At 38.6% G+C, this 16,639-nt stretch overlaps 2 protein-coding genes across 6 annotated transcripts in view; one reads left to right on the plus strand and one right to left on the minus strand.

The window, feature by feature from the left end:
• Positions 1–30: 30 nt before the first annotated feature.
• On the plus strand, positions 31–5,351 carry LOC111863500 (seipin). Its single transcript, XM_023849850.2, has 5 exons — positions 31–684; positions 815–960; positions 1,053–1,255; positions 1,992–2,301; positions 4,321–5,351. Exons 1-5 carry the CDS (start codon positions 479–481, stop codon positions 4,476–4,478), a joined length of 1,023 nt encoding a protein of 340 aa, XP_023705618.1. The 5' UTR covers positions 31–478; the 3' UTR covers positions 4,479–5,351.
• A 6,310-nt stretch (positions 5,352–11,661) lies between these two features.
• The window catches only part of LOC111863507 (EH domain-binding protein 1), a 70,922-nt gene continuing 65,944 nt past the window's right edge, over positions 11,662–16,639 (minus strand). For all 5 annotated transcript variants that reach the window (XM_033751094.1, XM_023849864.2, XM_023849863.2 and 2 more), the window contains 2 exons: positions 16,240–16,340; positions 11,662–13,127 (listed from right to left, as the gene is read on the minus strand). In XM_033751094.1, the coding sequence (XP_033606985.1) occupies positions 16,259–16,340 (82 nt within the window). In that variant the 3' untranslated portion in view covers positions 11,662–13,127; positions 16,240–16,258. The remainder of the gene's footprint in view (positions 13,128–16,239; positions 16,341–16,639) is intronic.

Raw genomic sequence — 16,639 nt, forward strand, 5'->3', positions numbered from 1 at the left:
ATATAGGTTTGTCAAATACGCATACATTATATGGATGTTATGAATGAAGACTTCTCCACACAACTCATCTTGATTCTCGTGTTATCTGTGTTGTCTATGTAATTAGTACCGTTAAGTTCACGGTAGCATGTTTTGCAAATATAATTGCAATTCTAGGTTAACTTTGGATGATTAGGCAACACTGTAACTTGTCCATCACAGTTTTGTGTGCAGCGTTATAAATTATATCCAGAATTGAACGGAGAGTATAACGATTGATAACGATCTCCACTTGTCGCATGTGGTTATTCTCCAGTAAAAGCAAATATGCTAGTCATTGCGACTACAGATGTTAGCGCGTGTATCAGTTAGTTGTAAGGTCAGAGGGGCTCATTCTTAATTTAATAAGATTGTTAGTAGTAATAATAACGACGCAGCCGTACGTTTATAAAGGTGTTATAGATGAGAAAAACGTTATCGGTGACAATTTGTGCATAAAATGCCATCATTTCGTTTTCTTGGCCAAGCAATTAATGATTACAGAGAAAGAACTATTGATGAGCTAAGAGAATTAGTGCTCAAAGTTGGTGTTGTTGCATTGGTAGCAGCTGTTGTCATATGGGTTTCAATATTTCTTTATGTAGCATTTTATTACACTTACATGCCTCCAATTTCACATGTTCGACCTGTCCATCTACAATTTATGTAAGTACTTCATACATACCTAATACTTAAATCCCAAATGTAAAAATAAATGGCACTGAGACTGACATATGCCAGTGGTAGTCAGATTTGCTTTCAGTCGTTTTCAGTTCACATGTTTGTTGTCACATAGGTCATGTGAGGACAGCAAAGGCATTTGCAGTAACCCATCTGCTCACGTCCGTTTGACGAAGAAGCAGCAGCTGCTTATGGTTGGGCAGCAATACAAAATGTATTTAGATCTGGAAATGCCAGAATCTCCAGCAAATCAGAATCTTGGTAATGGCTAAAAAGAAAATACAATGTAAATTTCAGTAGCAATTCAAGCCCCATTACTTTAAGGCATGTAAGTCAAGTTCCTTTATTGGCAGGAATGTTTATGGTGTGTATTCAGCTGCACGATAAAGAAGGTGGATTGGTTGACAACTCTTGCCGTTCAACCATGTTACATTATCGTAGTTACCTTCTGCACACACTGAATACACTTATCTTCTCACCTATGATGGTGTTTGGCAATAAAGAAGAAAAGCAGAATATTGTTTTAGAACTTTTTGCAGATTTCGAGGAAGATCAGGTAATAATAATTATCATTTATATAGCTCAGACTAATAGACTTCAGTTTTTACTCATATTATTTGCACTTATTTTGCTGCATATGTAGTTCTTGATTAAATTTGTTTTAACACAGTCATCTTCATTTTTATTATTTGTCTGAAACATCTTTGAGAGTATGTTATACCTTCTTCAGTTTTGTGATTTTGTGTGCCACTGTATGTTAAAATCAGAATCTAGTAACTTTCTAATGATAATGTTAGAGTCTGTCTCGCTGTCTGGTGATGATGCAACCTAGAAAATAATTTAGCTACAGTTAGCACCTGTCACACAGTTGATACTAAAAGCTTTGTTTGAATACAGCAAAGTACCTAAAAGACACAGAATTTTAGTGCTTAGACGCTTCAAGATACATTTGTTTTCTGATGTCACTGTATAATTTTGGGAATGAATGTCTTGCTGCTATTGCAGTTCAAAAAAGGGCACTCTAAGGGCTCCCAAAAAGTTGAACATTATCACATTACTGGATAAAATGCATGGTGTGAACAATTATTTTTTGTTTTCTTTCTTTACTGTACTTATCTTGAATGGTATACTCTCTCCTTCAAAGTAGCTCCCTTCCAACTTGATGCAGTGAGTCCAGTGATGGCACCATTGTTGAACTCTGACAGTATTACAGTGCAGCCATACCATAAAATGATTGATGGCACCTCATAAACTAAATATCTGAGTCTGGTATTCTGTAATTTGTATTGTAGAATCATCCAGTGACAGACATCTATGTGGAAATCCAATCTCGACATGTGGAATTTTATTCTGCTACACTCTATGTCCATGCCCATTTCACTGGATTACGCTACTTCATGTTTCATTGGCCGATGCTTTCTGCTGCTGTCGGGATAACATCAAATTTGTTCTTCATTGTGCTAGTATGTTTGTTGTCATGGTGGCACTTACATCGACCACATGGAGATGAAAAAGAATTTTTGTATAGTAGTGTGAGAGGTGAAATTGAAGCAGAACTTGAGACCAAGAGGAGGGAGGCCTTCATGCTCAGAGAACCTGATGGTATGCCACTGTATGAAATGTTTATACTGACATCATGAAAAGAAATCTTATGTTGTGACATGTAAAGCACTTTTTTTCTGGGAATTTGTAATGTCTATAAATTGTGAAATCTTGCAGTCAGCCTGTGCACACACACATATCATAACACTGCATACTGGTATTAGATGACAGAACACACAATGCGTACTTGGTTTGTACTGAAATGACTTTTGCATCAGAAGTATGAAGAAGAAATTAGATTTAATTCTGCGTTTTTTAAGTCTTCAGTCTAATTATGAATGGGAAGTTCAAACATTTCCTTGGTGGTACATAATTTTTGTTCTCTGATTTTTGAACTTTTATGCTCGTAAATTTTGTACAATTATTGTGTTTCTGAACATTAAGATGACATTTCAGAGACTAAATTTCATATCTGTCTTCAGTTGGGCCAAATCGATAGAGCTGGTACCTATCTCTGGACACCAGCACCAACACAAGCAAAGCACAAACCACAGATAGAGACTAGTTCTATCGATTGGGCCCAACTGAGTAGGTTCCACTTGAAGGCAGAGACATAGTTCAGTCTCCGAAATGTTGTGCATTTTAAACAAAAACAGGACGATTGATAATATCCAGGAACACAGTAGTTGTATTTAATATACACAGACTTTTATATTTTTTCAATTTTGCATGACCACATTGTCAGAATTCATGATAAGCTTGATTGAAAAGAATATCTTTTTCATCTTTACTGGCACTATAACCCTGTGTGGGTCTTGGCCTCCTCCATAGGTTCCTGTCCAGCGCATTTGTTTTTCTACCTCATACTCCAAAGCTTCTCAGATCTTTGAGACACTGTCCAGCCACCTCAGGCTGGGTCTTACAGCCTAAATAAACATCACCACCCTATGTAATTATTACAGTCCACAGTTAACCATATACATGAACACAGACTTTACATACTGATTTTAAAATAATTCTTATAAAGTGATAAAATAGGTTTTCATGGCAGTGTACATGAAAATTCATGGAGGTACTTCTACTGTGAAGATGGTGGTAGTAGGTTCCTTTAAAACACTGGAAATTTTCTACCATACTGTACAGTGTGACATCCCCACAGACAAAGTGTAACATTTCATTTCAAACATGCTGCAAACTCACTATCTTTGTCCATTTTCATTAGCATGATATGGTAGCTTAGAACAGTCTTCGCAGTAGTAAAGTTGCCCCTATGCTTAATTAAGCACTATAGCCTTAGGATGTATGGGTGAGTGAAGGTATGGCTGTACCCATTCTTAACAGAACTAGACAGAATTGAGTGGTCAGGTTTATTTCTAGCCACTTTGCCTCTATCACCCCATATTTGGTCTGGACACTGTTAAGAGGAGAACAATCTCTTTCCCCTGCCAGAAATTGAACCCCAATTCTCCAGTAATCCAGCCTGTAGCCAGTCACTATACCAAGGCATCCTGGTTTTCAGTCAGGAGAAAGGACAACAGAAAAGTGGAAACCATACATTTGTTTATTTCTCATCTGCTAAAGTTTTACTGCTACACACTGTACACCAAAAGGCAGGGTAAATATCCTACAGACTGACCCTCAGGCTGTTCTGCTTCCCTCTCCAGTACATAGAAATGTTGGTAGTGAGAAGCTTTGGGTTGGCTGACATATGCCAGAGGAATACTGGCGGAAGCATTGAGCACTCCCACCTCCACCATCCACTGGACTTCTTTCCATGGTTCCAGTATAGTTGGCTCCAAAAGTGAAAAATGGAACACAGCCTTAAGCTGCTTTCTTCTGTATTACTAAGTATGCACCCTTGAGGATAACACTGTAACTGTTGAAACATGTCAGGACAATGAATTTAAACTAATATCAAAAACATGTATAGTAATTGACTGTACCATGATAATGAACGATGAGAACAATTCAGTTGTGAAGTTAATGTACACACTGAGTAACCAGAGAAATAATTAACCATGTTTTGGTAGAGTTGTTAGTGTATTCTGGGACTAACATTTCCATGTTGTTTTGAAACAGATAGTTCATTTGAGGATACCAGCACGTTGGATGATAGCAGCAACAGAAATGGTGATAGTGATGCAGAACTGCCATTACAACTGAGCAGTCGACAGTTTATTGCAGACTTGCCACAGTCTGGAAGTTTCCAAATAGTCAGTGGTCCTGATGACAGCTGAACACAGAAACAAAGTCTCTTCTGTAGGTTTGTGCCCTTACAAGATGTAAGCTTATACAATGCAGATCAGGCTCTCTACATGTATGTATATGCACAAGCAGTACATTCCATTTTTTACTGATAATTTTTAGTATAAAATTTCATGTCAGGTTTTTTATTAAAGCTTTTAATTATCCAGCCATTAAGTACATCACATGATAAATTCTAGTCATGAAGGGTTTGTTGTGTTCTTCATTGCAAACTACAGTAAGCTTCAAACAAAGACAATTCAATGAAACACACTTTGTATGAAAAGTACCTCGTTTCAACTTCTAACTGATACAAAACAAATGGCACTTTACATGTTTTCTGAGGTCAGAAGGGGGAGTTTGGCCAGTGTACTGTAACAAAGAGAAATGACCTGTATATCTCAAATAACTTGTACTTTCATGAGATAATGTTAAGATGATGTGATGGTTGGCTGACATCACCAACTACTGAGCAAGTGACTCACAAATGCACTTCAATTTTGTGTCAGTTTATGCACAAGTCATCTGTCAATATGCTTCCCTTCTAAGTGGAATATTTGTGCAATGGATTGCAGCAGAATCAGAATTTGTATGATAAAAAGAAATGAGTGATGGTGTATAACAAATTTGGTGGATTAGAGTGTGACTAAAGGGCAACCTATGAGTTTGAACATGTGACTTGAACACATATTTTATACAGAAAATTTATTCATAAGTTTTGAGGCTTTTGCTCTGTGTTATTTTATGGCATCTATAATTAGAGTGTGTAGCACTGAATGGTTAGCAGCTACATAACTTGTGCTCTTTGGCAAGTACAATTAGAATGCTCACGTCAAGGAGGATGAGATGGGCGGGATGTGTGGTATGAACAGGGATAAGAGGAATGCATATAGAATATTGGTGGGAAAGCCAGAAGGAAAGAGACCACTAGGAAGACCAAGACATAGGTTGGTGTGTAATATTAAAATGAATCTTGAAGAGAGAGGATGGGGTGGAATGGACTGCATTGATCTGGCTCAGGATAGGGACTGATGGAGGGATCTTGTGAACATGCTAATGAACCTTTGGGTTCCATAAAATGTTGGGAGGTTCTTGAGTAGCTGCAAAACTGGCAGCTTCTCAAGAAGGGCTCAGCCCCATGGAGTTAGTTTAGTTTACTGGCAACTGAGCCAGCATCTTTTGTATATATTATATCATGCATGGTCAACGCGTCGATCGCAGGATGATTTTTGGTCGGTCTCATAGGCCTATAAGGAAATTATACGTGAAAAGCATGTAAATTAACTTGTAATATAATATGATTATATTCAGATTTTGAAGGGAAAATACATGTCAAAGTAGTCTGTACTTTCAGTGTATGTTGCTTTTGCAACAAACATCATGTGTTGTGTTATTTTTACCAATATTTTTGCTTAAAGTGAGGTACAACGATAGGAGGGGGTTGTAGATCACTGGCAGTTTTGACACTAAAAAGTCGATCACAACCTGTTTGATGTTGGACATGCCTGTATTATGCAAGCTGGAAGGTCACAGGTTCGATTTCTGATGAGATCATTGGATATTTTGTTCAATTGACCCAATCATTCCAGCCACACTATGGCCCTGAGGTTGACTCAGCCTCTAACAGAAATGAGAACCAGCAATCTTCCTGGGGGTAAAGGTGAAGCCAGCGCATAAGACTGACAACCTCACTGTCACCTGTGAGCCGATTGTCTAGAAAATGTGGGTGCCTCAACGTCTCACAGCCCTATGGGCCTCTCCGTGGCCTGTTATAGGGATAGCTTTACCTCATTACCTTATCATATGGAAATGTATCCTTAGAAATTATGAACCTGTAAAGTCGAATTCTGTTATAAATAATAAAAAAAAAAGAGACGCATGAATGTGAACATTGTTTTCTTCTGAGATGTGACGCCGTGTAGACTGGTAGAAGGGTACCAACATTTTGAAGAACCTGCTGCCTTCATCTTCTATCCTGAAGGTGCAGGCAGTATATTCCTTGCAAACGTTGGATCCCTTCTGCCAGACTATTCTGCATCACATCTCATCATATTCATCACTGTGGGAACCTCAAGCCTCACATGAATTCATTTCTATTTTGCACTTCTACGCTCCTGTTTACCACTTTTCTCTGTTTCTGGACCTCAACTGTATGAATTATAGAAGAGAAAATCAGGAAGGAATAAGAAACTAAAAGATTCAGACAAATTTAAAGTTAAATACATTCAAGGCCGCACCATAGCTCAAGCGGTTAGTCGCTAGCTTCCCAACCACGGCAGCCCAGATTCAATCCCGGGTCTGGTCAAGTGGGATTTGTGGTGGACAAAGTGGTGCTGGGGCAGGTTTTTTCCGAGTACTTCAGTTTCCCCTGCCAATCTTCATTCCACCAATTACTCCACAATCACCCTAACCTATCTTCTGGGGCTGGAACAATAGGCCAGAAGTGGCTGTAGTACAAGGGACTTAGTCCCACCCCACTAGCAATAAAAAAAATACATTCAAAGATAAATTAATAATAGAATAAGATGGTATGGATGTATTTTAAGAATAAATGAAGATGGAATTCCAACGAAGCCATCAAACTTTAAATTAAACTAAAACATTCATGAGAAATGCCAAGATTATAATGGGGATCAACAAGTTAGGAAAGATGTTGCACAAAAGGAAGAACATGGGAAAAACTGAGAAGGAACCAGTTTCCTGTGGAATAGATCTATAGAAACAGCAATACATACCGCAAGCCTCGGACATAGTCTGAAAGGAACTGTTAGGCAAACTCAAGGCAATCTGCTTGCAGCAATGAGAATACACATGCACACAGCTCTCAAGGGAAGGTTCTCTCCATCTGTGTAAAGTAATTTATTTTAACTCAGTTGTCTTAAATAATCATAATATATTATTATGTTGCTATATGTTGACAGTATGAATCCTATAGAAAGTAACTAGTCCTGAATAAGCTAGAAATGTGTGAATGAACTGTTGGCATACTGTTATATGTAAATATCTTGCAAAGTTCACTCACAGCTGTGCACTCCATTTTCTGTCATATATTGTCTGTGTTCAAAACCTTGTACACTGACACACCATAATTTCAGTACCTGATTTTCCTTATAGCTAAGCAGGCATATGAACAGTATTACAGTATTAATGCTACCAGTTTATATCATCAATGACTACAGAATATCTCTGGCAAGAATGCTTTGTATCAACACGTTAGTGCACACAACTAAATTTGTCACAACCACAAATAAAAAAACATGTCATGAAAAGCCTTACGGAACAGCAGAAACTATTAACATTCATATCAGTATATAGTTTCATGTATGTTTCTTTGTTTTTATATGAGAAATTATTACAATGTAAAAAAGAAGAGAGTACAATGATAGAATGGTATCAGACTTGAATTTGAAAAGGAAAGATACCTATGCGATATCCCAGAACAAGATAGTTCAACCAATTACAGGTAATGATCCATTTATAATGACAGTTGTATTCCAAATAAAAGTCGAAGGGGGCGAAATTACATAAATCAAACATAATAAAATACTATAATGAAGGTTTTCTTAAACCCTTAAAGAGTGACAGGTGTACATGGATACAGCAGGTTGCATGGCTAGGCCAAATTTTCACTTCACCTCTCATATTCCTCCTCTACTCCCCTTTCCCCCACCTCTCTTGATTGGCCAGTAAGCAGTCTGCATTAAAGTGAGTGTTATAAATTGAAACTAGTCTAAATTAATCGAGCAAATCAAAATGAAATCATATATTTCTTTTTTAATTTGATTATAAGGAGGAGTACCTGTACTCAAAGATATCAAGAATCTGAAAAACAGTCAGCAAGACACCAAAAAGGAAAGACTGTGGCAAGAAAGCAGAGATTGGAGAGTTTCTAACCATCGACCCCTAGAATATGGAAACAACGCCAAAAGAAGGAAAATGCAAAGAAGTTCTCTATATGTGGCCGATATGTGGTTTCATAGTCTGAACACATCAGTATCTCTTGTGTACATGCCAAGGGCAGTGTTCTCGTGACAATTCAGACATCAGTGTCAGAAAAACTAATGGTGAAAACAGCAAAGGCTTCTTTTGGGTTGTAACACCATGCAGTTCAGCTCGGACTGAGCTGAACACAGCTTTCTGGCTGCTTCTGCTAGTTTCTTGCTTTGCTTACTCTTCGACACTTAAGATGGATGTGGTACGTTCCTCCGGGATGTCACGCTATATAACCCAGAAGACCAGACTCTTCACAGTCACCGCTGTGAGAACCTCAATCAAATCTAACATTGAAAAATTGTTTAACTGAGATATCCCCACTCCCACAGAAACATATAAAGTGAGAGAAATTAAATTAGAGTGGAAATAGTGGTTTGGTGCTCTGAGATTTGAGCATTGAAACTGGACAAATAAGTTCAAATTGCGGTCCTTTGGTAGGTGGGCATATAACATACCACCTGAACCTTCAGAATGCACTTCTATACACTGCCTTCCTCTTCAACGTAAAGGTGGAGGTACACACCTAGCAGACTACACTGCCTTCCTCTTCAACATAAAGGTGGAGGTACACACCTAGCAGACTACACAGGGTCAGCCCAAAAAGGCCACAACACTAACCTCTGCTGCCATGAAAACGTTGAACCACTTATCATTTTTTGCAGCGTGTGCAGCCAAAATAAGAATGTCTAGTTTTCATTGCCTATATGAATTTCGAGAAAACAGGATGCAGGCTTGCTAACATTAGGGGGGAGCTTACATTTTCTGTACCATGGTTATGTTCTAGAAAAATAAAATGTAATGGCAATATATATGTTAAATTACACAATTAAATCTTCTGGTATGTTCCCTTTCTCTGTTCTTCCATTCAAGGGCAATGCTGGGATTTTTTCTGGGGGGGATAGACAGAAAATTTTTTTCAAAACTTACTGTCATGCCATTTAAGGCCATTTTCACTGACTGCCTCAAGAAATTCAGGATTAAAAAGTAATGCTTTCAAACGCTGGTATCAATATTAGCGTCACTTCCTTCTTTGTTTCAATTTTGATTTTTTTTGCTAAGATTCTTTGGGTGGGGGCAGATGCCTGGCTAAACATTTACTGTATACTACTATCATAATTGCGAAGGCCGTGCCATAGCTCAGGCAGTTAGTTGCCAGCTTGCCACCGCAGCGGTCTGGGTTCGAGCCAAATCTGGTCATGTGGGATTTGTGGCAGACAAAGTGGCACTGGGGCACATTTTCTCCGAATGCTTCGGTTTCCCCTGCCAATCTTCATTCCACCAACTGCTCCACAATCATCATCTATCACCTGGGGCTGGTAAAATAGGCCTGTACTGGCTGCAGTATCAAGTGGACTCAGTTTCACCCCACTAAGAATAAGAGAGAGAGAGAGAGAGAGAGAAACTCATACTTACCACAGCAATGGGCCTGTTGCATCATTCTTTCAATAGTTTCTGCTGTGTTTCAAAAGACCTTAAGTGCTACTGGCAAAGCTATCCCACACAAGAACTAAATGTCAACTACTCCAAATGTCGAGTGAGTGCTATGCTTGTAATCTATACTATGGCACACTGTACAGTTAAGTCAAAAACATTTTACACTGCTCTTTGCTATTTGCTTTGCACAGTATAACTGTCTGTGAAAAAAATCAACACATGGCTTTCATTACAGGTTCACATATAAAGAGTGTCTCAGATGGAGACCACTGGAAAACTGCTTTTACTTAGTTACATTCGTGCCAGTCTGTATTAAATTTGAACAATTAATGAATAACTATATTAAGCAATACATTCTTTCCAGCAGTCAGACTGTAGACACACTGGTAAGGTTATGGCACAAACATCATAGTAATCATTAATTAATCTCCCACTCTTGAGACACAGAAACTGGCTCAAAATCAACAAACTGATCGATGATGTTTATTTAATGATGCTGTCAGTAACTCAGACTACACAGCAGCAAACTGTAGGATGAAGAAATGAACTGGCAAGGATGTGAAATGTGACTTGGCACATTTGAGTTCAATTTGCTGCAGCTAACAACACAGATACAATGCTAATCATTAAGTACATCATTTCTATTAATGAATTAGAGGATATATATCTCTGGTTATCTGCAGAAGTATTGTGGGGTTTTCTGTGCAACTGCATTTATTCCCAAGCAGCCTTGGCATTTCTCACGTAGTTCCACAGCAGAGACTGGCACTCAAAGGGCTAATAATGTACTATCATGACATAAATCACTCGGGATAGTTGATATACCAGCAAAGATTCAAATTGGTTAGCTTCTTAAACAGCCAACTTGCTCAGTGTAATAATAATTTCCTTCCACTATAAGATAATGGACAGTGATTTGTGATCAGTAAATTAAATGATGATGCTCAGGCATGTCTGTCGCCAAGAACACTGTGCCAGAATCAATTTTCAGTTGTGTACCATCCACCATGCAATAATATCAAGATTAGAATTCAATCCTTGTAAAATTCGTCACTACACTACATGTTTCGGCCTACTCGGCCACCATCAGGTGTGCTGCATGGTGGACAGTAAACAACTGGAAATAAATTCTTATACCAACTGCAGACTTTATGTATCACAGCGAAATATGGTCATGAAGATGGAATACGAACTCTTCTGACAATCTGGGAATAACAAAAACCCACAAAACTTTACTCAGGATAGCTGATCCCCCTCACCAGGCTAAAATATGGTCTCAGAGCAATATTTCCTACTACTGTACACCACAATAAATGTTACTGAACATCATGGCCAAGGACATAACATGGCTCAACTATCCTGAATCAAGTTTAAGAAGTCTTCTTCCAGGCAAATACTGAGATAGTGCCTCAAATGAAGCCAGGAACACTTCCTTCAACATCCTTTTGAATCCATCCTTCAGTAATCATCATACTAAGCAAGTTGGTCCAACAGTTATGCAGCTCCTCCAGGTGAATACCAGGATAATCATTTGATGAGGCCATGGTTGTTTCTTTCCAAATCCTATACAATTCACCAGTCATCCTACTAATCAATGCTAATCTGTCTATAGATACTGACAGAGGTGTACGCACATACAAATCACCCTGCTTGCTCCTAACAAAGAGCACTGCATTACAGTATTAATCAGTAATCTTAATATAGTCAGCACAGTATAATCTCATACAAAAATGTAATTACCACAAAACATAAGCTGTTTAACAATATATTGAAGCTTCAGCTTACATGTACATAGAAGAACTCACAGACCGTCTTTCAACTGACTATAAAAGAGACTGTGCAATATACACCGAAAGCTTAGGAGATCAAAAACTACTTTATGCCCTCATATCCACTACTTAAAAGAGACATTCTGAAAATTCCTAGTATAAGACAGATTATTAAATCAATAAAATTCGCTATCTATAAAAGGTTTGATTCAATTGTCTGTTTTCTTAACCCTTTCCATGCTACTGACATATATATATATCCTCTGACATGCTAGGTTAGGTTCATTTGGGTTAAGTTGGAGGAATACATACATGTTTTTGGCCACATCTCTATTCTAAATTAGCTACAGTAACTCAGCATGGAAAGAGTTAATTAAATGTCATAATGAAAATCTTATACAGTAAAACCTGCCAGGAATGGAGCCTCGATTAAATGGAAAACTATTTTATCAAAAAGTTTCTCTGGTCCCATGAAAAGAATGGGAACCAGATGTAAAATTAAGATTTGGGGTTTTGATGGTCATGAAAATTGAGATTATTGTCATCTGGTACATGACCATATCTTAACTAGATTCAAAAGGCTGTATTCCACAATGTGGTGCACAGGATTACCAACTGTGTTCCTTGTAGTTCATTCACCTTCACATCCTGGTCACTACTTTACCTCCTACCCACCCATGCCAAGGGAAAGAGCTCCCAGCAGCCATCAGACAGGGGGCTGAGTGGCCCCAGGGCCAGTCTAAATACTGCAGAGAAGATAATTTCTTGGTACTCCTGGGAACTGAACCCTGATTCCTCAGCCATCCAACTCACCACTACACCAAATGAGCTATTCTGGCTGCACTGTATCTAAAAATACCTGTGCTAATTAAAGCAAGTTTGAAGTGAAAAGATGGTGTTCATGTCATCGGGGATGCTCAAATCAGCAGGTTTTACTGTATGTCAAAAATGTTTATATATTTTCTTGCGTAGAAAGCTATTAATTACTAAAAGAATGAAAAATATACTCCAAAAACTTCATCTATTTGGACTCGACATCAGATATCCTCATTTCACACATCTCCAAATAATTACAAATATACATGCATAAAATAGCAGCACTGCAAGTGTTCATTATCACTTGTGCAACTGCTTTCAAATAGGGAACAGTAAGCTTGGTCCACTGGGACACAACATGAACATAACACGTAAGAAAGTAGCACAAGCTTTACCAACAAATCCTGTTCTTGTATATCTCTTTAACTTCTCAAATTTCGTCCAAACAGGATGATGCAAATGTCCCTTTGCAAACAATCACACAGAGTTCACACCACACCTTCACAGATGCGTAGTATTTTAAAAAACAAGCGACAGCAGTTTAAATGGTGGGGAGTGATATCAGTTCTTCTTTGGCAGTCTACAGAAATCATGCTTGTGGCACATAATCCAAAGTTTAACTTGCAAAAACTGTGAAAAAGGGAAATAACATTACACCATGATTAGAACAGAAGCCCATTCTTGACTATCTGAAACTTTATGTCAGCTGGATATAGATTTCATATCACAATAATTGAAATGGTGTGGGGAAGTCATGGCAAAAGAAATTTAAACTAAATGTGTTAGTCAGAATTTGATTTGTTTGTGTTGTGTAAACAACACAGCAAACCACGAATACACACAGACAATACTAAGAATCTCTTCTCTCAAGATAGACAGGCGGCACAAGAGCAGCCGCCTCCAAGAAAGACAATAGGAGAATTGACACGGACCTGCATGGTTTAAAAATTTTAATCTTAAACAACAAAGTTTTTAAACAACTTTAAAAATTTTAATACCAGGAAGGCTGCTGTGACTGTGAAAAATTTGAATATTGTGTACACTGTGTATTTCAGACATTATATGTGTAGGTACGTGGTGCAATCCAAAAGTTCCCGAAATATATTAATAAAAACTATTACATCTTACCTAGATCTTATTCTGCACCATCACCTTCAAAGTAGTCCCCTTGGGAGCGCATACACCGATCCCAGCATTTCTGCCACTTTTCAAATGCATCCTGGAAGTCTTTCTTTGTTAGGGTGTTTAGTACCAACTGTGTTTCCGCTTGAATTTCCTCAACTGTATCAAATCTTCGCCTCTTCAACTTGATTTTCATCTTGGGGAAGAGGAAGAAGTCGCATGAAGCTAAGTCTGGCGAGTACAGTGGGTGGGGAACAACTGCCATCTTGTTTTTAGCCAAAAGTTCCTGCACAATGTAAGCCCTATGCGGTCGTGCGTTGTCATGGTGGAGTACCCAGTCATTCGTGCGCCACTTCTCTGGACGTTTTCTCCTCATGTCCTCCCTCAAACGCCTTAGAACATCGTGATAGAACTCTTTATTGACTGTCTGACCAGGAGGGACGAACTCCTTATGAACAATCCTTTCAATATCAAAAAAACAGATCAACATGGACTTAATGTTGCTCTTTACTTGTCAAGCTTTTTTTGGCTGAAGTGAAGAAGGGCTCTTCCAGTGCGACGATTGCTGCTGGCTTTCAGGGTCGTAGCCATAAACCCAACTTTCGTCACCAGTGACAACCTTCAAAAGAAAGTTTGGATCCTCTTGAAGCTGTTGCTGAGGTTCCCTGCAGACTTCCAAGCGATGCTGCTTCTGTTCATTTTGCAGCAGTCATGGCACAAACTTCGCCGCAATCCTCCTCATGTTCAGTTTCTCTGACAAAATTCGTTGACATGTACCATAACTTAGTCCCAAGGTGTTGCAGAGGTCTTCGATGGTCAGTCGACGATCTTGCAGAACCAGATCCCTATCTTTTGCGACATTTTCTGGTGTTTTGCCAGTTAACGGCCGTCCTGAACGATTGTCATCATCAGTCAATGTTCGGCCATTTTTAAAATGCTTATACCAGTTGTAAGTTTGTGTCTGGCCTAAACTGTTGTCACCAAAAGCTTGCTTCAACATTTGGTGCGTTTCTGCAGCGGTTTTCCCAAGTTTGAAACAAAACTTTATACAGACATGCTGCTCTCTCAGGTGAGCCATCGCAAAACTGCAGACTCATGGAAACACAACAATGGAAATACGTTCACCAACAATAAACCCAACCACTCAACTCGACGCCGCTTGCCACACTGATTCAAGAAGGATGTGTGAGGAGATACCTAGCGGTATTTCGATGTACTCATAACCATTCGCACGCAAAATTCAAATTTCAGAAACTTTTGGATTGCCCCACGTATATAATTTAACACCTATTGTAATAGTAGTTTCCGGAAAAAGTACTGATGCCCTCTGAGGATGATCCATAGGGAACAAAACATATAGGGGTGATGAGTTTTCAAGTGATAATACTTAAATAGTCACATTGGACGGTGCTGTTTTTGTCTCTGTTAGAAATTTCAATGTATTTACAATTAATACTGTAAGGTGAAATATTGATATCAAGATGCTTCTCTGCATGACTCTTCTCCATTCTCAGTAAGAACACATCAAAGGATGCAAGTGTCTCACCGTAGTCAAGAACCCTAACAGGGTTCAATGCTATGATTAAATAGCTTGGCTGAGGCAGCTAACCACAATGCTTGACATGGCTTACTTCAGCCCTGAAGACAGAAGCTGTCTGTTCCTCCAAAAACATTGGAAACCTCTACCAAACTACATAATATTACATCTCTGAAGATTGTAGTCTTAAAACACTGAACATAAGTGCAGATGGTTTGTCATGTGGCCCACTCTTTAATGATTTGGGCCTTTCAACAGTGGAAGCATACATAGTAACTTCTGGGATATTTACTTGGCTTGTCAAGAAATGGAACTATAAGGTTCATCACCGTGTTCACAAAAGCCAGCCATTCAACCCTGCCTAATGCAAGTTAATCCAGACAGCATAAAGCCTTAGCATATCAAGTGGCTTAATACTTTATGCAATGATCATATAACCTATTTCTTTAAGATTTCTTTTAATATTATAATCCAGTTCATTCCTAGACCTACAGAATGGTCTTTTCCCTTGAGATGTGAAGTAATGTTACATGTACATTCAGGTCCCAATAAACCCATTCACCTGCTCATCCATTACAAACATAAAACCAGGATCAACAAGTGTAAAAATTTTTTAATATATCCATTAATATTTTCATAGAGGCATCCACTATCAATGAAAGCAACCTAAAACTTAGGCATGATCCTTCAGAACCCTTCATCATGGCATGGCAACTGTGGTTCACTGCAGCAGTGCATTTTGGGACTGCCAGCACAGGGAGATTCTTTTATTATTCACAGAACACAGGAGGACCCCGCACATGGCAATCCTTTATGGTTTTCCCTCATTTAACATTCAGCTTCATTGTTCTGAAATCAATAATCTCAGGATTTTATTTCCTTCACTTAAGTATTTTCCTAGTTTAGCATTCAAATCCGTATCACCACAAAGAAACCTTAGATGGGGGTTTCACTGTGTTATGAACTGACAGACAACCAGGCTCGTGTTTGAACTGATGTTTAACTGCATGAGCTCTGTCTCTTCTAAGACATTTTTATCACATTTATCATGGTAACATGAACAAACGTCAAATTTTAACTCACCATTTATACTCTATTTTCTTTACTGCACGACACAATTTCGATTCTGTTGAGGCATTGAAACTCTATTCAAATCACGCTCTATTTCATCATCGTCCTCGATCCTGAAAAATAAAATACATGATCCACTGAGCAGGTTTGCCTATCAACATTGCTCTGACTTGTATTTGGGAGGTGATCAGTTCAAATCATATCTGGAACACCAGCCATCCTGACTGAGGTTTTCTCTGATTTACCTCCCTTGAGGCAAATGTCATGGCACTGCCTTCAGTAGGCCATGACTATTTCTTTCCAAATTCATCATGCGTCAATCTGCCTGCCACTTGACATTATACAGTCTGGATACTGACAGCAAGGTAAAATAACCTTGTCTCTTGGAAAGCACACAAATTTAATGATGGGG

Source organism: Cryptotermes secundus, unplaced genomic scaffold, assembly GCF_002891405.2.
Source record: "Cryptotermes secundus unplaced genomic scaffold, Csec_1.0 scaffold63, whole genome shotgun sequence".
Taxonomy (NCBI): domain Eukaryota; kingdom Metazoa; phylum Arthropoda; class Insecta; order Blattodea; family Kalotermitidae; genus Cryptotermes; species Cryptotermes secundus.